The sequence below is a fragment of the Tinamus guttatus genome, unplaced genomic scaffold, assembly GCF_059628265.1.
Source record: "Tinamus guttatus ecotype Peru unplaced genomic scaffold, ASM5962826v1 Tinamus_guttatus_pri_ptg000045l, whole genome shotgun sequence".
NCBI classification, from domain to species: domain Eukaryota; kingdom Metazoa; phylum Chordata; class Aves; order Tinamiformes; family Tinamidae; genus Tinamus; species Tinamus guttatus.
Genome location: NW_028288579.1, coordinates 1,648,259 through 1,672,022, shown reverse-complemented (window position 1 = coordinate 1,672,022; position 23,764 = coordinate 1,648,259). Strand labels below are relative to the sequence as shown.

The 23,764-nt window shown below is 39.2% G+C and overlaps 2 protein-coding genes across 2 annotated transcripts in view; both read left to right on the top strand.

Moving 5' to 3' along the window:
• The first annotated feature begins 958 nt into the window (after positions 1 to 958).
• On the top strand, positions 959 to 7,529 carry APOH (apolipoprotein H). The gene is made up of 8 exons (XM_010225982.2): positions 959 to 1,086; positions 1,978 to 2,154; positions 2,902 to 2,998; positions 3,764 to 3,840; positions 4,427 to 4,609; positions 5,215 to 5,394; positions 6,092 to 6,289; positions 7,160 to 7,529. The coding sequence occupies exons 1-8, from the start codon at positions 1,023 to 1,025 to the stop codon at positions 7,222 to 7,224; spliced, it is 1,041 nt and encodes a 346-aa protein (XP_010224284.1). The 5' UTR covers positions 959 to 1,022; the 3' UTR covers positions 7,225 to 7,529.
• Positions 7,530 to 11,534: 4,005 nt separating this feature from the next.
• The window catches only part of CEP112 (centrosomal protein 112), a 137,695-nt gene continuing 125,465 nt past the window's right edge, over positions 11,535 to 23,764 (top strand). Inside the window, exons 1-5 of the mRNA XM_088537784.1 lie at positions 11,535 to 11,657; positions 12,121 to 12,311; positions 13,058 to 13,212; positions 16,556 to 16,652; positions 18,984 to 19,058. Coding sequence (XP_088393910.1) covers positions 11,558 to 11,657; positions 12,121 to 12,311; positions 13,058 to 13,212; positions 16,556 to 16,652; positions 18,984 to 19,058 — 618 coding nt within the window. The 5' untranslated portion in view covers positions 11,535 to 11,557. The remainder of the gene's footprint in view (positions 11,658 to 12,120; positions 12,312 to 13,057; positions 13,213 to 16,555; positions 16,653 to 18,983; positions 19,059 to 23,764) is intronic.

Here is a 23,764-nt window from a genome sequence, read left to right as displayed (position 1 = left end):
AGCAGCAAGAGCTTGACATAACCCAGCATCTCGCCCGAGCTTCGCCTGCCCCTCACTCCCCCTCGAGGCTGTGAGTCAGCAGGGAAGGAGGATACTTAGATTAGAAACACCAAACTGTGGCACAATGATTGCACAAATGTTATTTTGGTGGCACTTGAGATGCTCCTGCAGTTAAACTCCGCTAAGTGAGGAGAATCGCAGTGCTGGGAAGCTTTGCTGGTGGGCACGTGTGTAGCTGTGGCTTGATGGCCCTGAATCCCAGAGTTAAAACAGGTGCCAGTGATAAAAGTGATGTAAAGTTTGAACCTTTATCACAAATATGGACAATCAAGAGCCATTATTTCATTTTCCCTACTGGTGTTATGAGCTGTCTCTAGTACTTTTAGGTATCTTTTATTAGAAAGATGCCTACTGATGACTAAATCAGACAGAATAAGCCCATGAACCCTAAAGTTTCAGGCCAGATCATCTAGTGTAAATTGGAGCAACACCATTATTAGCACCAGAGGAATAAAGCAGCACCAATGTCATTCCATCACTCATCATTTTGCATCAAAAAATTTTGTGATAACTCTTGGGCCTGTTTGGTATGTGGGAATGATGAAGTGCAAGTGGTAAATAAAAGCTTCTCAGTGAAAGCTCCAACATTCGATCCACTCTTTTTCCAAACATGTGCATCCTCTAAAAAAAGGGGAGAAAATGGTTGTGTTTTTTTTTTTTTTTTTTTTTTTTTTTTTTCAAGAAACAACAGTCCCAACAGGAGATGCTCTGCAGAAACAACCTCTGAGGAGACATTTCCAGCAAAGATGCTGTTTGAATTCCTGCATTATGGACGAATGGAACATGTGACGATTATTTCACCCTTCATTAGAAGCAGCACAAGGAACCTTTTATCTTTTGTTTACTGGGATCAGAATAAATACAAAGAGTTAATGTGTAACTGCCCTTTTGTGGATGCCTTTATTTTTAAGAGAGGAACCACTGGACTGAGGGTCATTTGGGAAGCCTGTGGTCCTGCAGCAATGTATTCCCCAGCCCTGGCCGTGTGCCTGCTTGCTCTGACTCACTGCGCTCTTGCAGGAAAAGGTAAGCAGCTTTGCCTTTCCAACAGGAAAAAGCATCCTGAAGGATGGACGAGGCAATCTGGAGAACGAAGCAGTGCTTTGAAGCCTTTAGACAGTTCTGGACAAAAATTCTGCAGTTTCTGCTGTCTTCCTCCTCCTCCTCCTACACACAGAGGGCTCTCTGCAGCACTTCTTGTACCCTCTCCCTCTAGGCTGTCCCATTGTCCCTCCGGCCCCATCGCAGGAGCTCGGTGTCCCCGCAGCCGTGGTGGGGACGTCGCTTGTTCTCCTCGCCGGGGGCACCGCGCTCCCTCCGCTCCTCCTCGACTGCTGCTTTTCTCTCTCTCGCTGACGAGGTTTTCATGCTGTCAACATTGCACAAGTGCTTTGGAACCAGAGCGTTTGTTCCACTCAACGGAAAAGCTGGGGTGAAGGAGAAAGGATAAGCTTGGAAATAGAAAAAAAAAAAAAAAAGGTATTTTAAAAGGTATTTTATGAAATAAGAAAAAATGAAAATCTCATTTCAGATGAGATTTCAGATATCTCCAACATACTAATTTGTACTGAATTGAGATGCTTTCACTTTTGAGTCCCCCATTCCATCTTTTTCCTAAAATCATTTGCCATCGTTGACTCACTTGGAAGAATACCTCTGTAAATCCTTTTTAGAGCGAATGTATCTTTCAATTAAAAATAAAAAGGGGCACAAAATCTAACTGGGACCGTTGACAGAGCTGCCACAAAGGAGAGAAAGAAAGCAGTTTTTGCTGGCTAAGGCTTTTTGCAGCCATCAACTGGCTATAGATGACAGAAGGACAATTGAATTCAGGATGCCTGTGCTTCCTTTCCAGAAATAGCAACAGCAACCACGCTTTTTGCCCATTTTTCTTCTGAAGTGCCTCCTTTCTCGCAGTGTGTTCCAAGCCCCCTGAGGTGATGTTTGCGACCATCGACGTGGAGAAGAGCGTGTACGAGGTGGGCGAGCAGGTCCAGTACACCTGCAGGCCCGGCTTCGTCCCCAACAACGGCCAAACCAAGTACAGCTGCCTGCCCACCGGCCGCTGGCCCCTCAACACCCTGCTCTGCCTGCGTAAGTGAAAGCAAGGACGAGGAAGGAAAGCAAAGGAAAGGCTTCGTGTCGTCTCGCTCATGTACCCTGCGTTGGTCTATACAGTGTATAGTGATGAATCCAGGATTGTGTATGATATACTTCTGTTCTCTGGGTGCTTTTTGCCTGTATTTAGGAGTTTTCTATCTAAAAGTCACTTTATTCCCTGAGAAGCCACTGCCTCCCAACAAGGGGCTGGCTGCTGTGCTGGGGTTGGGGGCTTCACTTTTTCTGCTTTTGTTACTACGTCTGTGACTCAAAATAGGTAAGAAGATTAGTGTTCTCTATTCAATAAAGCTGTCAGAAGCTGGGAACAGGCAAGCACAGGGACTAGCAGCAGGGGAAGGAGCACTCCGCTCATGTCCCACGTCCTCCTCCAGCCTCTGCGCCTGGCGGAGGTCGGGCCCAGGCCGGATAAACCCAGCAGTGCTGCTGTTCTGCTATCTCTAGCTGGTAACACAGGCCCTTATTCTATCAGACATGGCTCATTTTTGCCATGTCATTGCACAGAAGTTATTTGCCTCTGACAATCAATCACTAAAAATGAATTAATCATCAAGACTTTGAAGCTACCTTCAATATATTTTGATAGAAATATAAAATAACTGGACTTTGGAAATCTAGGCTGGAGGAGTGGAGAACCTTGAAGGAATATGACAAAACTCTTTCCATTATCCTAGCTTCATGTCTCATGAAATAATGTTATCTTTTGTTATCTTTAATTGACAGCAAAAAGATGTCCCACTCCTGGGCCCTTGCAGAATGGAAAAATTGATTTTACAGACTTCCACTATCAGAGTTCTATAAGTTTTTCCTGTGATCCAGGGTAAGCTGTCCCTTCCCCATGCTGTTAAATAAATAACCTAAATCTCATTATTATAACCTGGGATCACCAGCCAGCGAACATAGTCAGAGTCAGAGAACATAGAAACCAGCATATTAAAATCCACTTCTACCTCAGACATTAAAAAATGACTTATCTTGTGATTCTTTTCTACCCTGTGCAGACTTCACTGTAGCTTACTGGGTTTTGCTGCTCCAAACCAATGTCTTACAGATATGGAATCCATCAAAATAGCAGAGATTTTGTGCAAAGATTTATTCTGGACCACTTTCCTCTGCTTTTTAAATCCTCTTATTACATCATGAGATGAAATCCTCCAGCAGAGAGAGGATAATCTCCATCTAAGTTATGCTGCTAGGCTCTAGAGGCTGAAAATTTTGCTTCTAAGTCTTTCTAAGCTCAGTAAATGAAAACAGGTTAATCCCAATTTGGTCCCTGGAGCAAATACACTTCTACTCAGGGCTGTTTGCTAGATTTAGAAATGAGAATGCATTTAAAGAAATGCAGTAAATGCAGGGAGATACCTGACAGTTCTACAAGCGGTGGGACAGAGGTGGTATTTTGTTCAGTGATTCTCAGTTTTGGAATGCTGTATAGTAGCCATTAATACTCGAAAAGATCCAGCAAAGGAAGCAAGACAAATTCCCGCTCTGTCTGCTGATAAGACACAGTAATCTTTCATGCAGAAAACAGCTTGATTTTTCCCCATGTAAAAGCTTTCTGCTAACCAGGTCTTTCTGTTTTCAGTTACAATCTTGTTGGGACGAGAACGAGTCAGTGCACGGCGGAGGGAAAGTGGACTGGAGCCCTGCCCCAGTGTCTACGTACGTGTTTGAATGCTAGAGAACCACACTAGCTCTGTTCCTTATTTCAGCACACTCCTTTTCATGCTCAGAAATACATTTATTCAAGGGTCCTCCTATAGTGTGGTGCAAAGAAAAGGTTAGGAAAAGTGAGGAAGCAGTTTATGTGTTCAGTTTTAGATGTATGGATTGTTTCCAGAGAAACACAGTTTAAAGGTCTGTGCAACAGGCCAGGATCGGGGATGCTGCTTAAGGCTGCGGCTCAGACGCTTACCCATGCAGCTTCATCTTCCCTGTATGTAAATAGAGAATACTGACATGCCTTAGCAATTTTGATGTATGTTTTTGCTACAAGTTGCCCTGCATAGAGCCTTTATTTAAAAAGCAGTATTTTGTTTCATACATTGTCTGAAAAACATTGCAAAAAATCATTAATTTCTGAGACTTTTTAAAAGGGTTTTTTTTTAAATCTTGGTAGCTACACTTATGTATGGTACTGCACAGGTTAACCTAGTTATAAACATGTTGCTGTATGTGATATCCCATCAGAAAAGAGTAACAATTCACCCTTGAAGATGTGATTTCTAAGAATTCTTTGCTTTTCTAGCTGTGACCTGTGCACCTCCCGTGCTTCCTGAATTGGGAGTCCTTTCATACAAGACACCCAGGAAAGTTTTTAGTTTCATGGACACAATTACTTTTGAATGTGTACCACCTCTGGCAGTTATTGGAAATGAAACAGCTACCTGCCTGGCCAATGGAAACTGGAGTGGCATTCCTGAATGCAAAAGTAAGTGACTTATTCCATCAACATTTACATTTTCCCTAGAATTGTATATATGAAATCATATGAACAATATTACTAAAGAAGATTGACACAAATATCAAATTATTATTGCAAACATACAGGAGAATTATTCTGAAAGTCAGAATCAGGAATGAAAGGTGACTGCTAACAATGTCTGCATGATTGCATGCAACATGGGGATGACAAAATATTTGTTGCAGGGATAAAGGTTATACAAACAAGACCAGTTAAACTTAATTCACAATGTGGAACCAGAACCTGACCTCTTCAGTATATTGAACATCTTACTCCACTGTTATGATCAACTTAAGAATTAACCCAAATCCAGAGAATTTCACTAGCTTCACTGAACTTATGTCACATTTAAATAATTTTTGTCTGAGCACATATTGCAATTCAAAATATGTAATACTTTTCTTTTGTATGTATATGTAATGCTTTTCTTTTTTTAAAAAAAAAATGTTTCCCCTGGCTATGTTTTGCTGTGCAGTAGGCTGCAATAAACAAGAATGGAAATCTTATGTGTTTTTCAAAATATATGTTTTTTAAAACTGCAAAATTGATAAAGTTTTGTTTTTGTACCACAGCTGTCACATGTCCCGCACCAACAGGAATAGAAAATGGATTCCTAAATTTTGCTGTTCGCAGAATATATTATTATAATGAAACTGTCAGCTTCAGCTGCCAATCCAGCTACGTGCTGGATGGACCTAAGTCATCCCGATGTGAAAAGACAGGAAACTGGTCCATAAAGCCAACTTGTAAAGGTATCCACATAACATTTGTTAAAAGCTATGTATCAAAATGACTTTTCCTAGAACTCTGACTCGATCATTGTTGATGAGCTGTCACACCTTTGCAGAAGAGTTGACCACCTCAATAGGCAACTGAGAGCTTAAACATTGTAAACTCAAGAGCTCTGGTAACCTAAAAAGACTCCCAACACCAAACACTGTATACATGATATATCTGAACTGTCTTCACTAATCAGCCATCTAATTTTATTATGTCTGAATATTTCCTCTCTGTTCCATTATTAACTTAATTATTTAATATAATTATAAATTTTACTGAGGTTGGATCTGCACCAGAAGCTTTTGATACTGCACCAGTATTACTTAGGCATGTGAATTGCTTCAATACTTTCATACAAGCAGGAGTACTAGGCATAAACAATGATAAAGCACTGCAAAAATGTTTTGGTCTGTAGAGCTTATTTTGTCTGAGAATCAGATATAATCTGTATCAACATGTGTGTCTGTTGCTTTGCTAAAATAACTAAGTTCACAAGTTGCTTAAGTGCTACTATAGTTAAAACTCTGTATACTAAAAGTTCATTTACAGAATATATGTGAGATGCATCATTTTTCAAATGTCACTTGTGCAGGTTTCTGACAGGATGTGGTTTGCAAAATGGAGCTCTCATTACCCAGAGGTGTTGCTTATACCTGCATTGCTTTCCAGGACCATGCAAGATACCAGCTAAGAAAGCCGTAGTATTATACAACGGTGAGAAGAAGAGAGTGCAGAACGACCTAAAGGAAGGGATACAGCATGGGGAAAGCGTTTCCTTCTTCTGCAAGAATAAAGAAAAATCCTGTGCCTACACTGTCGCTGCTGAGTGCGTGAATGGCAACCTCACCCTCCCTGCTTGTTTCAAAGGTACGAATGAGGTTACGGCCACCTGTGTGGGGCAATGCCATAACTCAACCTCAACACATATTTGGCTGGGTAATGAGCCTATTTTGCACTGAAGTTGTTGGGATTTAAGAATAAACAGCCTGAGGATATGGAGAGAATACACAGTAATCCTTTTCCCTAAAACGTGCAGCCCTCCCTGCACTTATCCTGTTCTGTTCTTAGGCACTGTTACTTAGAGGTGGGATATCCCAAACAAAAGGCCATGTGTGAAGTGTTCAGGACTTCATCAGTCCTTGGGTCAGCTTCTTCTAGGAGGAAAAATGAAGAAGTTTGCAGTCTGGAGAAGCAGGCGTGCTGTGGTTGCTTTCTGCTGACATCTTCCCATGACGTACTGACTGGCAACAAACTGGTCTTGGCTTTTGAGCAAGAGCGTCAAAAAGCAACAGACAGATTTAGTGAGGGCTGGTTGCTGAAAGCAGTGGTCTGCAGGCACCCAGGCTGCTAAAGAGGAATACCTTTAATAAGTTAATAAGTATTTATGTTAAAAAATAATAGAATACATGCAGAAGTTTGTTTGCAAGAGGAAACGCTTCACATTTGTTTTATCAAGTTTCCTTGCATAGAATGTTTCTTTTTGAATTTTACTTTCATTTGTATATGAAGGAAAAAAACATAGACTATCCATGGTGAAAGCATCCTCTTTCATATTTTGTTTGGCACCTGGTGAATTTGGCCTTCATTAAAGTAGAAACTAAAATAATATGTTTCTTCTGGCTCTTTAGAAATGGTGTGAACGTTCACTTGTTCCATGGCATGGTCCACGTGATGTGTTGTCTTCAGTTGCCATACATTTCAAAATGTTAACTCAAGTTTTTAACTTGTTTTCAATAGAACGTGGATTCTTTTCATCCCTTGTGAAGAAGGACCCATCAGACATGAAACCGTGTGAAGACTGAAGATGAAATTAAAAAGTAATACAGTACCAAATGTTTGCTTTCCCAAGACAAAACATTACCTATGCAGAATGATTTCTTTTGGCCTGTGACTATAAATTCATGCAGATTTGGGAATCTCTGAGGACACAGTCTCAGCTGATTCCCCTACGACAAGCTACAACAAATTATTTCAGCTACTAACTTTCCTTTTCTCTGCCAAAACACTTGCAGTCCTACTTCTCTTTCCATATTTCCCAGAATTATATAATTGTAAATGATTGCCTCAGTAGCAAGCCCTTTACAATAAAGAATTTTTCGGGCAAGAATAGTGTATTATTATTTAATATCACCTAGTCATCAGTCAAATCCTTTAGCTCTGTTGATTCACATAGTGAAGCTTTCACCATTAGTAATTAGTTTGGTTCTCATTCCATTACCTCTCCCCTGGGATTAGGGAATGGGCCTTTCATTATAGACAGATACAGGACCATCCAACTATGATTTTCCAGAATTCACTTGAGTAGACTGAGACTTCCATATGAATTTAGAAGAAGCTAAGTAGTGAATCCTCATTTAATGTCAATAGCATGAAAAGATTCCTCATTGTTCTAAAATCTACAAATCACTCATGTTTTCCTGATTCCAGGTTCACATGAAATTGTCTAGACTTACTTTGTTTATACGAGTTATTTTTTAACAGTGTTTAAATATTACACAATGTACCTGATTCATTTTTAAAGAACGAGAAGTGTACACCATTGAGCAACACAATGATTTCAGGTCATTAAGTAGCTTTAAATAAAGTGTATCTTTCATGAGCTTATGATACAGGGTGACCATTGGTATGATCTGCCCTGACAATTTTGATGGTTATTTCTGGTTTTCCATTCAGAAAAAGAAAGTAATTTCAGTATACTAGAAAGTGATAACAAAATGCTTCTGGCACATATATAATGAATTGTGACGAGTCACATATAATTTCCTTTGAAGTTTAAAAGCCTTATCTGTGATTAAAAGCAGAACTATACTACACTGTAGGCAAACTAATCCAGAACTTTTAAAAAGGCTCATTTAACTTTAATACTGAGATAAAACTAGACTTGGAGATGTTACAGCCATCATTAAAAATCTGTGAACATACAAGCTGTATTAGCTTTTGTTTTTCAGTGTTGCACATTAATATTTTAGCAGTATTGCGGAAATCACTTCTTCTTATACTTCTTATTTTTAAGGAAATATTGAGGCAGCTATTAGGATGCATTTAATATTTGCACTTAGCAGCAGTATAATTTTCTAACGTACAGACGGACAAAGAAATTTACACTAGCAACCATAGAGGAATTTATGTTAGTGCAGTTTGCACCTTGTTTTGGATTCTAATGTGTCTAAGTAGGATCCTTGAATGCCTTTTGACATACAGGCCAAAATATTCAATAATCATCTTTAAAACATGCATAAAATTACCAGGCAAGAACAACTCTGTTTGGAAATACAGACTAAATGTTGTGTGGATAAATCTTTGGGATCTGGATGTTCAGCACATTAGCAGTGATACCAAATACAGTTTAATATTAACTTGCTTTTCACAGCACAACAGTAAAACTGTTCTAAGAAGCTGGCATTCACTGCCACACAAATGCTACTTTTACCTGAAATGATTTGCATTTTGCACAAAAATACTTGCCCCTGGGAACAATCTGATTTTTCTAAGCAATGCAAGCCAGTTTTAAGTTTTTGCAGTTCTATTTACTTATATAGTGGTATAAAAACTAATCACATCTGCTGGCCCTGCTTCCTAGCTGGATATGCAGTATTTGAATACTTGAAAGAATCACCCTTAGGAGTCAATGTCTTTATGCTGTATTTATTATCTAGTCTCCTCAAGCAAGAAGAGGGAAAAAAAATCTGTGACCTGATAAGTCTTTGAAGTAGTGAAGTGTTTGTGAATCACAACTTTTCAGACATGAAAGATTTGCTTAGAAGGTCTGAAAAATAATGTATTGCAACTAGAGGTGTTCCAAAGGCTCGTATGCGTGAGTGAAACCTGTCATTTTCTTTTAGACAACTGAAGGAACGCCTTAAGCTGTGCTTATGTTACTTGTGACAACCTGCTGAGACAGTTACAGAGATAAGAGAACATGGTAAAATGAGATGAAAAAAAAGTACTGAATGTGTTTTACTGAAATGAACACATTTTTACAATTCAAATGGGGAATTTGTTCTGTGTTCTGTTTGGGATATTCATGTATTCTACAAGTGCATATCTTGAACGATTGTCCCTGAGGGTCAGTACACATCGATACTCATCAGCCCGTCCATCCTTGGCCTGGAGACAAGACCAGAGTCATTGCTTGAACCTTTAGTTTTTCATTCTTTTTGGCCAGAAGTTAAGCAATTGTCACAGCAGTTTCAGTTGCCTGAACAGGTCCCCTTACCGTGTTGTGAGAAACTCTGCTACTTTAAAACAAATTAAAAGTGGTCAAATCTTCAAAAATACTTAAAGCAATGAGCACTTTATAATTGGAATCTAAGGATTATTAATAAGATTTGTAATCTACTCATGAAATTTGACTCCGGATAAAATACTCCATCTCAGCAGTTTCTGCACGGCTTCCATGCAAACGCTGAGGGAGGGATATGGGATTTCTGCAGGCGACCGCTGTAGCTGTCAGAGCTATCACCTGTGAGTCTCAATCCAGAACCATTTCTGCCGGATATTAGCTGCAGAATCAAAGAAAATCACCAATTTTCGACAGTGCTTTTAAGAAACTCGTGTTTGATGTATGCGTGTGTGTGAATCAGGCTGAGACGTGGGGGAGAGTTCACGCCTGTGAGATAAAAGCGCCTTGGATGCTGCACACACGGGAGAGACCAGCGACAGGTTTGAGGGAAGAGAACTAATGAAGGCAGCCGGGGAGGCCCCAGCGGCTGCACTCGGGATCGTAACTACAACACTGGCCTGAAAAGAGACGGAAAGACTGAAAGGACCAGGAGATTTCTCCACTTCTTTTGGGTTAACGGATTTTTTTTTTTCCCAGAAAGTGTCCAAAGCAAGAAGTGGAATCTTTATATTCTTGTTTCACAGGTTGCACACACAGGTCGGAAGCTTTCCAACCCAGCACCCCCCAGGCTTCCTGCCCGAGGCAAAGCTCCCCAGCGAAACCTCAGCAATGAAGAGCATCCTCCTGAAAGTGAACCTGAAAACAGACCTATTCCCTACCAGGATACACCTGACCCCATCTGGCTTAGAAACAGCCAGAAAGGGTGGCCGAAACTGGCTCTGATTTTTTGCTGCCCGCACTGGGCATTTCTGCCTGAATCTGCGGCACTTCTGTTCCCGGCTATGATGTGCTAGCCCAGTGCCGTGTCCCGCTATGAATGTGCAAGCCCGGGACTGGCTTGCGAGCCGCAGGGACCGACCGATGTTTCCCCGCTCCCAGGCCTAGGCCCGACCCCGGCGCCGCCCGCGGCGCGGCGCGGCCCGTCGCTTAGCAACGCGCGCGGCGCTGCGGGCGGAAGAGGAAGCGCGCGCGGGCGCCGCCGGGAGGCGGGTGGGGCCCGTTTGAACCGTTGGCCGCTCGGCGCCCTGGGGAGGGGGCGTTGGGGCTGCCCCGCTCCCTGCGCGCCGCGGGGACCGCGAGGTAACGGCGGGGACGGGCGTGGGGGCTGCCCTGCGCCGCCTCGGCCTGGGGAGCCAGGGCTGCTGTTAAATGGGCCCTGTGCCGAGGTGTAACCTGGAGTGGGGGCTGCCCTCGGCGCTTCTCGCACAGCTGCGCGTCAGTTGCAGCCTAAGGCCCGTGGAAAACAGGCGCTTGCTAAGGGGGAGGCAGAGGGTGTTCTGGTGAACGGGATGCTCGGTGCGCAAGGTAGCCTGTGGGGTGGGTAAACGGCTCTTGTTTGGCCCACTTTTTTTCATATTCCTTAAAGAAATGGTGGTGGTACTGCGCTGGTTGTTTTAGCTATGCCACATCTAACTTGGAAGGGCCTGAGTTTCCTTTCTTTCTTTTCCTCCTTTCTTTCTGTAAAAATAAAAATACTTATTTTTATTCTGAGCTACTTCTATGGAAGAAAAACGGTTTGGGATGAGTACTGAAGATGGGGCATGTTAGGTGTCTTCATGCATGTAACTGAGGGCACTGTGTGTTTGGTTTTGTTTGTTTGTTTCATTCCCTTTCCCTAAAATGAGCGTTACAAACTTAAACAGGCCACAGATTATCTGTGGCATGCAGGAGAAGTTATTATTTCTGTGAATTAATCCTGATGAGACTTGTTTCAGAAGCTACTGTTTAGTGCCGTTTTTCCTCTTTGGCTTCAAATGTGCTTAATTTTGCAGGTTGCTTTGTGAGTTTTCAAAATGAGCTGTGAAGAGGAGGTCTGGGAAAAACTAGACGCTGAGTTTGATCACTGTGTTGTAGACATGAAGCCTTATGTTCTAAAACTGCAGCATAGGTCAGGTAAATAAGCTAAAATGTGCATGCAAATAAACACTAATGTTAAAATTCTAGGCTATGGCATAGACTAACAGTGGTTGTTAGTGCTTTGCTTGTAACACTGTTGTTAAACTAGATACTTATTGTCCAGTGTTATTGGGCCTGGTTCTGAGAGGGATTCTGCACAACTTCTAAAACTGATTTTTCTGGGTGTTTTTCTTTATGTTCTTCTGATGATGTTTGAGCTTATTTATTCTGTTATAGTTATGTAAATGTGATTTTTGCGTAAATCTACTAATTCTTGTATTTTTTTTTGTACTTGGAAGTTCGATGCAAAAGCATTCCCAAAAAGCTATGTGAGTGTGAAGAGATACACATCTATTCATACTTTGTTTACTTGCAAGACTTTCTAGAATAATTGTATTCAAGTCATATGCATATTAAGTTATGTTGAAATAAATATGTATATTTGTTTAACTTTCTTTAGAACGTCAGAGATGTGCCCTATGGATTAAAAAACTGTGTGAACCTTCAGGGGCAGGTACAGGAATTGTGGGTAGGAAGAATCGGAATTTGTACGCAAAACTCCTGCTGCACATGTTGAAACGAGGTGTCCTGGAAGGTCCTTTTACTTATAAGCCCGAACCAGGAATACTGAAAACTTTACCTTCATATATGGTGAGTGTAACTTCTCTGTAAGCAAGGCTCACTTATGTATATTTTTGAAGGTACTTCTGACTGATTTGGTATGAATTCATGAAATTCAATTCTGAGTGAACTGAGTACAACTGTGTATGGTAAATACTGCTGTTTATTTTGTTTTGTGTATCTTTTAACTGGTGTTGAAAAAAGCTTCTTTGTGCAAAAACTCTCATGAGATCTGTCTTTTTATTTTTCTTCCCCTCAAAATTCAGGTTCCAAGTTAGCTTATAAAAACAGGTGTTCAGAAGAAGATTTTTTTTTTTTTCACATACGTAATTTGCGGATCAAGAAAAGCTTAGCTCAAGATCCCTTTATTATATTCTTTCAAAGATTTAGGCAAAAATCAATGCATTTACCTGATGTGAACTTCAATAGCCTGCTGTTATTGCTTTTTGTCAGTATTTCACATAGATATTGTTAAGCTTGTGCTTTGTTTTCTGAAGATCTGAGTGCGCTGTGGCAAGCACAGGTATCAGCTTTAGTGAAAAAGTACAGGACTGTTTCTAACTTATTCCAAGATTACCACTACCGAAGGAAGTAGAGGAAACCAGTTATGCTTTTTCTTGTACAAATTTGCATGTTTAAGGTCATATTTGCACACTTTGGAGAAAGTATTGCTCTTTTTTTATACTATTGATATACTAGCGACAAATAATGCTTAAGAGCATAAAAATATATTAGTATAAATATACTCTAATGTTTATTCTTTATTTTAATTATAGTCAATTTATTTTGATGAACCGAATTCAACAAGAGTGCGGAGTAGCAGCCCAGACCATTTACCTGACTGGGTAATGGGAGAACTAGGAAAAAGTGAGCCTAAGCATGAGGAATCATGGAGGGTATCTTCTAAAGAGGAATCACCACTTACATATGGGTAAGATTCTGTATTTGACTTCGCTTGATGTTTGTTGTATATGATTTATGTTGGATTTGATAAGCTTTGTTCATATGCTTGAGTTTGCGTGTGTTCATTTATTGCACTCATTCATGGACTCAACTATAACTTTTGTGCTTTATTTGTGCTGATGTATGAAAGGGGGAAAGTGAAACTAACTAGTGACAAAGAGGGTCTGTTTTTACATGGCCCAAAATAACTGGGATGCCAAGTAAGGGAGTGCGAAAATGATGGTGAGAGCTAATACCTAATATGAAAATAAAAAGAAGTTGTAACTCTCCCTTAGACCTCTTAGTGTGTGAAACACATTTTGTAACATTTTGATGCTTGTGTGTCCTGTATATTAGTATCATGCATAGTCTCAGATATCTTCTGTTTTTGGAATAATTGAAAGATGCCTATGCAGTGTCAGCAGAGGTGGTTAAAAATGACAATTTGAACTCATGTTTTTGTTCTCTTCTGGTGGGAGTTTTGCTCTCAGTATAAGCACACCCATGTTCTTATAGCGATTACACTTCGAGAGTTGGTGAATATACGTGTTGCCCTTTCACAAGGGATTATCACTGACTTAGTTTTTTAGTCGCACTGGTTTTGTTATATATTTCACACTTTATTTCTCCTTCTGTCCTGAGGCTGAGCCTTTCATTTTGAAATTGTCCAGCTGTAGATTGGATAGATGACAGACAGGCCCTCTCTCAAGTTAAATTTTTTTACAGATCCATGTTGTAAAATGTGAACCCATTTTTACCGACCCATGTTGTAGTGTGAAACCAGGAGAAGCAAGTGAATGTGTTAAGCGATGTTACCGGCTAAAAGAAATCTATAAGCACAACCTATGTGTATGTGCATCAACTAATGGGTCCTTAGATGGAAAACATAGTTGTGTCTAACCCAACTTAAACTTGTGTTCGTAATCAGAAGTTCTTGTAGCCCTGTGGATTGTATAAAGCTGCATAGAAATAAAAATATATGCTAAACTTGTAATTTTTGCATATTCATTCCTGCATATATTTCAGCTGTTGTGGTTCATGGAAGTAGCTTATTTAATACTTGTTCCTATATAAAAGTGCTAGTTATATTCATTATAAAGATCATGAATTGATATTTACGTTTTTGAACAAGTTGTTAGTGCTTAGTAAACTTTGAAATTACATTAAGACTTTCTGCAATTTGCAGTTTGCAGAGAGTGCCAGCAGATGGTGATCTTGATACGTTATACTTGTCTCTGTACTTGAGTGTGAATTCAGAAAGTTATACCCAGACAAACAATATATTTTAGTTCAAGAATTTTGAATTCTGTCCCTGACTTAATCCTTACAGAGAAACTACAGCATTTTCTTAAGACAAAACAGATAATGTCAATGAGAAATGTTTATGATCTTTTGATGTTTATTTAAGTCAAGATCCTCTCTTTTAAAAGAAATGGACTAGAGAAGAACTCATGTTCACAGTTAGTTTATCTTGCAGAATGGCTCTGGCTATGTATGAAGATCTGTGCTCTTTCATGGGGAGTAAATATTCAAATGTCATTTACAAACTAGATTGGAAATAAGTAAGACTGAGCAAGCTTTGTACTAGAAAGGTGCATCTTTATTTTGAAACATGAGAGAATGTATTTTAATAGCAGGTCTGAGCAGAACTCTGGCATTTCTGACACTATAGGAAAATCTGGTTTTGTATGTCTAGTGATTCCAAATTATACTTTAAGAATGTTAGTGAAGGTTACCGTGTGGCTATGTCACCCCAGGAGGAACCAGTGAGTTTCCCTTATTTTGTTCTTGGTAGGAAATCATTTACTAGTCTCCTTTATTAGCAGCAAATTGCTTCCTTCTCCTATGCTGGTCACTGTTTTGGCTGATGCAGGAGGTCATGAGCACCAGGGTTAGTGTGAAGACTCTGACCATCCTCTGCGCAGCTGCCATGGGATTAAAAAAAAAAAGTAATCTTGTGTAACATGTTGGGATTTCTGAGACCTAGCTCATATTAGCAGAAGGCTGGAAAGGGGACCTAGTGGGTGGTACGTGGGTGATATAGTGGGCCACAAGATTGTGGCTCATCCAGCACTGCTTTCAGAATCTCTGTTTTTAGAATCAAGTAATGTGACTTTCTTTTAAAATTGTCTCCCAAATAGAAAATACAGAACTGAAAATGTGGCTTCCCACACACCCTTTTCCAACTTAAAGACATCATAGGTAACCTCGGTGGCTTGGTTTTAGTTTACTGCTATTCATTACTTGCAGCTGGAACCCTCTTTAGCTGTTAGGTAACCTGCATGTTGCTGCTTTGTAATCCCTATCAGCACCCACAGATACTATCACTACCTAGAGGTGCTAGAAGGGCAGGGATGCTCCCGGGTGGTGTCTCACTGTCCCCGGGTTCTGATGGAAGCTGGGCCAGCTTCACAAACAGTTTGTCTGTGGTTGTCTTCCTCGAAGTGGTTACTTTATGCTGTACATCCCACAGTTCTCTTCCTCTCCATAAACACTTACATTGTCTCAGTATCTTCTGGTGTAACTTAAAGTATAACTTTTTGATGGGTGGGAAGAATGCAGGATATTTTAATAGTCTGACTTGATTATAATAATAAAACTTAATTTTTATTTTCTTTTTGACTAGCTTTTCTTCTATTCCACTGTTTTATAGTTGAGAAAATTATGTTGACATGCCACTAATATAATCTCGAACTTGTTGCTTTGACACATTACTCTTCACCCTGGCCTTTTAAATCCCTGCTTTTTGTTGAACTCTTTGTGATGTTCTTGCCCTTGTCTTCAGGTTTGTATGCCATGTAGTGGTTTCTGTATCTAGCCTTCTCATCTTTTTTTGGTATTCAGACACACACACACACACGCATATATATATATATTTATATATAATGTATGTATATTCTTCTCTGAATCACCAGACATTATCCTGTGCTGTCTCATAAGTTCAGCAAACTTGCTTCAAAAATATTCTCCCAAATCATCCCTCTCACTTAACCAATTTTAGAAGAGATTTATGTTAAGAGTTGTCAGGTGATGTAGTAACTGAGAGAGGCAAAGAACACCTGTTGATATGTTGTGGCGTACAAGACTTCTCCTGTTTTCTTCTTTTTTAATAAAGCATTTAAAGACTTTTATTCACCTTTCTTCTAATGTGCTTTTAATAAGAAGCCTTCAGAAACACATTTTTCCATTTTTCTTGTTCCTGTTATTTTTGATCTTTATATCTTGACAATTGTTTTACTTTGACTCTCTTAAAAGATTTCTTAAGACCTAGCATATACTGTAAACTGCTGAAAATTAATTTTTCTTCCTACTTGCTCTTTTTGTTACAATAGGGAAAGATTCAAGTACAATGGGACGCTAACGTTAGGGTCGCATTCCATGAGTCCTCCACACCAGAAAGATGAAGTTAACACATCCACGGCACGCTCTGTAAGATGCTTCTCCTTCTTGTAATAAAACTTTTTCTAGTTTCAATGAACTGTTTTGATATATTCCCATGAAACTCTTCTTTCTAGCTATATGAGTCATGATCCGTGTGTATGAATGTAGATATTCAGGGAAAAAGTAGCAGGAATGACTGAAGCTCATGGAAATTGCCCTCTGCAGGTACAAGGGAAAAGAATTTCACGTAGGATACTCTCCATTATCCTAACGGTTGTTTGTCCTCTGTTTAGCACACAGCAAAGTTAGTCTGATGCTTTGTTTTGCTCTGAGTTGGCAAACTGACTCTGTCGACATCGTCTTGTATTTTGTAACAGTAGATTAAAGAAAGCTGCATAGCTGTTCTTGGCTCTGTTTAATTGTAGTTGACCTCTGAAAGAATGAATTTCGGACAGTTTATTTTATCCTCCATCAAACTGTGCACAATTAGGTTTATGGCTGATTGAAGGAGACTAAATAGGCTTTATTTAGGCCCCTCTAGTCCAACATATTTAATGTTATCGTATGTATAGCTACGAGCCTTTAAAACTAAAAATGATTACTGAAATAGCCGTTAGCATCAAGGATGCTGTTTTCCTTTGTGAATGTGTTGTAGCCTTGCAGAGCACAGCCTTCAGCACTTGGGAAGTCCTGTCTCTTGTACTCCCCTCACCGTAGTTCATGCATCTGTAACAGCTCTCCCTCCTCCATGAAGTTTCATGGCGCACAGGGCGGGCAGAGCTGCAACGTGCGTCTCGCTTGCGCTGGAGGAGCAGCTCAGAAGGGTCCCAGCTGGGAGCAGGCTGTTGACACCACAGCAATTCATACAGCCTGTTCTGCTCTGTGCTGGGCACAACTGAGAACTTGCCAGGAAATGAAGTGCAGATGCTGGTGCTTGGAAGCTTGTTCCTGGCCTCCAGCTTTCCGGGGAAACTTGTGTCCTGCCATGCATTGGGGTACATCATGGCAGGCTTTAAAGGGCCTGTGGGCAAAAGTTCCATGTCCCTGCTCAAGGGTCAGGTTGTTATGATATTTGTTTAAAGTACAGTCATACATGATTATAATTAGAGAGAGACAGGCCAACCGTATTTACTGAACTTTTGTTACAGAAAGACAATAAGGTCTTTCTTTATGTTTTTCCTAATATAAAGAAATATTTCATACTGAACAGTTGCTGTGAAGAAAAGCGTGGCTGTGAGTTGAAATCCGAATTTGGATCTTTATAAATTTTCTCTTTCCTTGCTATTTTATTTATTTCTGGCTCTGCCACAGGGTTCCCAGGCAATGTTGGACAGTTATTGCACTCCTCTTCTTTGGTTCCATGTACGGCATTTTACTGTGATTACAGCTTTAAAAGGGAAATAATATTCTGCTTTGCCAAACAGTTTGTTGAACACTTGGCTGGCTGAAACAAATAGTATCTTGTTCTGTTGTCAGTGACACACAGATGTTCTGATTATAATTGAGGCCCAGGTAGAGGAACAGGGAGTATTTTTAGCCACATTAAGAAGTGCCTCAACCAAGTGTTGATTAACTGAGGTCAAAGCTCCGTTCACTGTATATTTGTAACGAATGATCGTATTTAAAAAAAAAAAAAAAAAAAAAAAGTGCCTGCATGCCGACGCACAAACTACTTGCTAACAAAACTTAATCAGAGAAAGAAATTCATGCTTCTATTTGCTGTTTTTCTGACTAATATTTCAGTTAAATGAACAGTTAAAGTTTTCTGGGCCAGTTTCTGTGATTGATATATTAAGTACAATCAATAGTTAATATTATATTACAGTGATTTTTTTTATTTATTTTATGAAAGGCACAACCCTGCACAACATTATCCACTAGTCCTTATTGAATGTTGGAGATCTTTGCAGAGAACTGCCTGAAGCTCTGCACTGTAACTCTCTGCCATGCTGCAGTTTTGTTTCTCTCTTCCTCTCCTATTTTGAGGCTGACCTGCTGATAATCCTGGATTATTCCCCCACAAGATATACTGTGGGGGATGGCTTGGCATTGCTCCCTTCTGGAATAAGTACCTTCTCTGAAGAATGGAGTATTTTGAGCTTATTCGGTGAACTTGCCCTTTGTAAAGGAGGCAATTGCCTTGAAAGTGATAAATAAAGAAAAATGAAGTGAGACAGTGAAGTAATTTTATCCTCCTATGAACTCCTTGGTGGCACTGGATCCTGCTGGTAACTGAGTTATCCAAATTAAAGACAGCTCGGCTATCATGACACTACTAGGAAGTGCAGTGTAGGTAGGTAGGGACTGATTCTACAGAAAAACTCTTTTACACTGTGTTTCTGTCAGCTCTTCTAATATTTTTGGTTTTTTATATTCCAGGAACATCATCATAAAAAAAACACTTCTTTGGATGACAGTGACCTCGAAGCTCGTCTTAATAGTTGGAATCTCGGGGTAAAACAAGCAGATTATATTATTTATTGGCTTGAAATAAAAACTGAATAGTAATGTAGCTTCTATCTCTGAATTTAGTCGAGAAAGCTTTGTGCAGAAATCAATCTTTCAGAAATGAAGCGATGAAACTTGGAAAGAATAATTATAAATGCATGTCATCTCAAGAATAAAATGTTAAAATGTCTCATTTAAGCAATAATTTTTCACGTGTTTAAACAGTTATGGTAATAAAAATATCTGGTGGTCAAAACCTAGCATCTTCCTCTGGTAGAAATCCAGATTCAATTTTAAAAAATTGATAATGTTCTGATTTTATTGTAGCATAACTGAAAGCAGTTTAGCCCTCTGTATTTTTAGAGGTATAAAATTTGTAGCCCATCAGCAAAACTCAACTTTTTTTTATCAGATTTTGTCTCCTTTTGGAAGTTTCCAAATGGCTTTTCAATTTGATAACTTCACCCTTCCCCTTCAGATGGGTGGAATCCAAACTGCTTAAAGTTTGTGATTCTAAGATTAAAATCCTTAAACCAGATCTCACTTTCTTCTTTATAAATGCCTCTTACTTAGGAAGAATCTTTTTTTTTGTGAAAGACCAAGGCACCACAGAACATTCTATGTTCTTGCTTTTCCTTGGCTTTAGAATATATCTGTGTATACTGTACTTCTATAATGCGGGACAATGCTGAGATATGTCCTGACTAGGATGTATCATAACTAAAATACCTGAAAGAGAACTGTGGTGGGAGGCGGAATCAGGTGTTATTTCTTGGACAATCCTTTGGACAATCAAAGTCAGTATTTCTTGGATCTCAGCAATAATGCATAAAAGGTCTTCCCAGAGTTCCCATGTTTACTGTTAAGACTTCAACTTGTATTAATAACTTCAGACATTCTGATCACTTTGTAAACTCAAATCTCTATTTTCAAGCTGTCATCTGTCATTAGGATATAATTTCTAGCTAATTTTCTGGCTGCTTTCACAATGAGACTTTGCTCCTTTGGTTGCATTTTCTGTGATATGCATAGAATTGCTCTGTCACTAGAGCAACTCTAAGGTTTTAATGAAGTTCTTTATAGCCATATTCTGCTATATTTTTCTATCATGTTGTTTTTTTGTGACCTTGAGACATTTCAGAAGCTGCTGGACTGTGTTCATGAAACTGAAAGCAGAAATCAGTGAAAATATTTCCCTATGTTTGTGTTCCTAATTGGCATTTAGACAGTAGTACAGGATACTTCAGACTTTAAGAATGTATTTTTCAGGATTTGAAGTTTTGTAAATCGAAGAGAATGTATCTCCCCAAATCTTTTTGTTGGTAGTCAGCTTTGCTTCGTGAGTGCTGTGCAAGTGAGTGACGTAGGTGTGCAAGTAGTCACAAGCAGATTTTGTGTATTTGGGTTGTATGAATACCTAGATTATAGGAGCAGATAGCTCTAATACCTTAAACTCTTAAAGTTTTGCTTCAAGGGCAAACTTGCTCATGGCCATTTTACAAATTGGAACGATAAAAGTTGACAGGGAATCTCTTTATATCCAGCATTTTATATCAGTGTTAATCTGCCTTCTTCCTTATCTCTTTAATTTTATTTGTTTTTTATTTCTTTTTCTAATTGAAATTCCAGATTGCAATCATGGTGAGTTAATAATGGACGATTATTAAACTACAGTGATCCTCTCCTGATACGGGAGCTCTGTTGGATAATAAATTGGCTACTGTGACAAGTAAATCAGTTCTTTGAGTCTCCTCTCCGGGGATGGTAATTAAACAAGTCGGTAGTGAGAGACTTTGATCACCTGATAACTTCTGTTAGGAGTTACTAGACAAAGAGGATCTGAGATTGTAGGGAGGTCTCCAAGTGACTGTTGTTGAACAGCATTTCCCTGCTATGTCTTGTGGTCTCCAATGGGCTCCCGGAGGGTCAGGAAGTCTTAGTGGAATTTTTAATAATTGTATATTCTTGCATTTAGATATGAAATTTCTCTGACAAAATGATGGCAGCACTTCCAGCTCTGTAAACCCATCGTGTAAGATGTGACTGCTGTTGTATGTATCTACGCTAGCACAGGAGCATCTAACTCTCTCTAATTGCTGTCCGCATTTGCAGGCAGTTTGAGCAGCTTTATTTACGTGAGATCCCAGCTCAAGGGGAGCCTTGAGCTCTGAAAGGAGATGGTATATGCAAGAAGGAGATGAGGTAGAAGATCCTTAGCCAAAAAGGCACTTCAGTAGTGGTGGAAAGTTCAGGAAAGGAAATGCACAGAATGTCTTAAGCACTTTGAACTGCTGAATATGCAGAATTGATGCTTTTAAATGCTCTTTTGAGAAAGAGAGCTGCTACTATAAGTTTTACCAAAGGTGATGTGGTTTTTACTGAAGAACTTGGACATTTTATGTCTTGGCCAGAGAATCATGGGGAAGGTTATCCTCTAATAAAGACTTAAGAGGACCTATGCTAAAGAAATTCTCTGTTCGGTGCCTTGCACTGTGTTTTCCTTATTTGGAGAAATTACATATAGCAGAGGGTTAACGTAGATACTTGTACGGAGAATTCTGGGTGGCTGCAGCAGCAGTGTCCTGGGCGCCTATTTGGGGTACTTGGCGCCCATCTCTGTGCCTTTTCAGTCTAGTTAAGCTCAACCATTTCTGTACAAACCATTTGATTATCTCTTGTTTGGCTGCTTTGTCTGCTGCCTGTAAACATACCTACTGTATACATTGTGGTGGTGGCGGGCAGCAACACTGTAAAAACTTTCCCACAGTGAACTCCAAGTGGTGTTGTGAGTTCAGAAAAATAAATTCAGCTTCCATGCTGACAAGCAATCTTCGTATACTTTTAAGTATTTCCACTCAGACTGCAGAAGCAGCATTAAAGTGAACTTCCCTACAAATTATGATGTTAGATAAGAATGTCCTTACTCAAATTTCCTGAAGCTACTCAGCAGTTATTTCTGTAGGGAACATGCTGGCTGGCTGGGTTTCTTAGATTAAAGTAAGAACTTAGGGCAAGGTTCAGTTTAGTTGTTTACCGTTTCAAAATCTTCAGCGCTCTTAACTCTTTCATGTGTGTTTTTTTTCCATCCTTGTTTTGAAAACAATCACATTTTTGTCTTTGAAGAAGCTTATGGGGGAATGTGCAAAAACCCTGCTGACACAAATGTTTTTTTACTCCTAGTCTTAAATATAGACAATGTACTTCGTGACTCTGTTGCAGAATTGCAGTGAGCTACAGTTGTGTATTACTGAGGTTAGCTCTACCTTGATAAACATTTTCCAAAGCCACATTTTGTCCTTTGAAAGGAGTAGAACACCATGACACAAAGGCAACTATTTTTGTCATATTTGCTGTGTCCAAAGAGTTGAACCTTTGGTATATTGTTGTAGTTTATAGCTGGTAGAAAGCCTGACTACTGGTTTCAGGCAGTGTGTGAAATACAGCAGACAACCTGAGGATGAGTCTTGTGAAAATATTCACCATCCAAGGCAAGTAATTTCTAGGATCAAAACATTCATTTCAGGGCTTCTCTCATTCCATGCATTGGTAACTTTAAATTGTATACACAGTTTTGTCCATTCTAGTTGGTATTATAAATAGATATTGAAAACGTTCAAGCTAAAAAGAAAAAAAATATGGCTAATTTAACTCAAATGAAAACTTTGAGTGTGTGCTAGTTTTTATACTGGATTTCTGTCTTCCTTTCTGAGTTTATGAGAAATAGGCATATTTTCATAAAGGAGATTATTTCTATTTGATATTTATTTTTTCTTTATGGAGATCTAATTCTCCTTAGCTTTCAAATCACTGAGATTTATTAGTTTTTGGGGGTGCAAGTGATAGAAGGTGACTGACAACCCTCAAAAATCAAAACATGATTTGTTGTCTCTTTGGCTAAAAAGTATAACAGGCAAATCCAAAATCTTTTCTACAAAGAAATGTGAAATGTCATTTTTACTAAGAAGTGGTATTTGCAAATTAGAGTTCAATTCTAGTTCAAATAAAGATGTCTTTCATGATGACAGTTATTTGGTTCATGGTCTTAAAACATCATGTGATTTACTGTTCTTCTCAAGGCAGCCCTTCATTTTCATACATATGTATTTTGATTTATCTTTGACCTTTTGCTTATTATTTTTAAATTTGCATGTTTCTCATAAATACATTTTTTTTTCTTTTCTTTTTTGGGGAATTCTTTACTGTGATACTGTCTTTAATGTGGTATAATTTTGAGAACAAGAAGTTTTGCAGAAGACCAGCATGAAAAGAATGAATGTTGAGACATTAAATGTTTACAGATCAGTTTAAGCGGATATAATCCACAACAAGTAACAAAGTGGGAACATTTAACTTCAAAGCGCATGTGGCGGCTCTTACAAAATCAAAAAACGCAAGACAGACCATACCAAACATTAGAGCCACATTTTTTTGCTTTTTGCTAAACAATAAGGATATACCTCAGGTATTAGATGGGGTTTTGAAATGAAGACTGTAAACAGCTTAATTTCAGATAATGCATTTGAATTAATTCTAAGTATTTAGAATAACTTTAAAAAAGCAAAAATTCTAACATCAAATTCAGTATAGGACCCTGCCCTTGCCTTTGAACTTCATGGAGTTCCTTTCTGCCCGACTCTGCAGCCTGTCCAGGTGTCTTTGTAATGGCATTTGTGCTTAAACCTGATAGTATCTGACTACTTTGTAAAACAGTG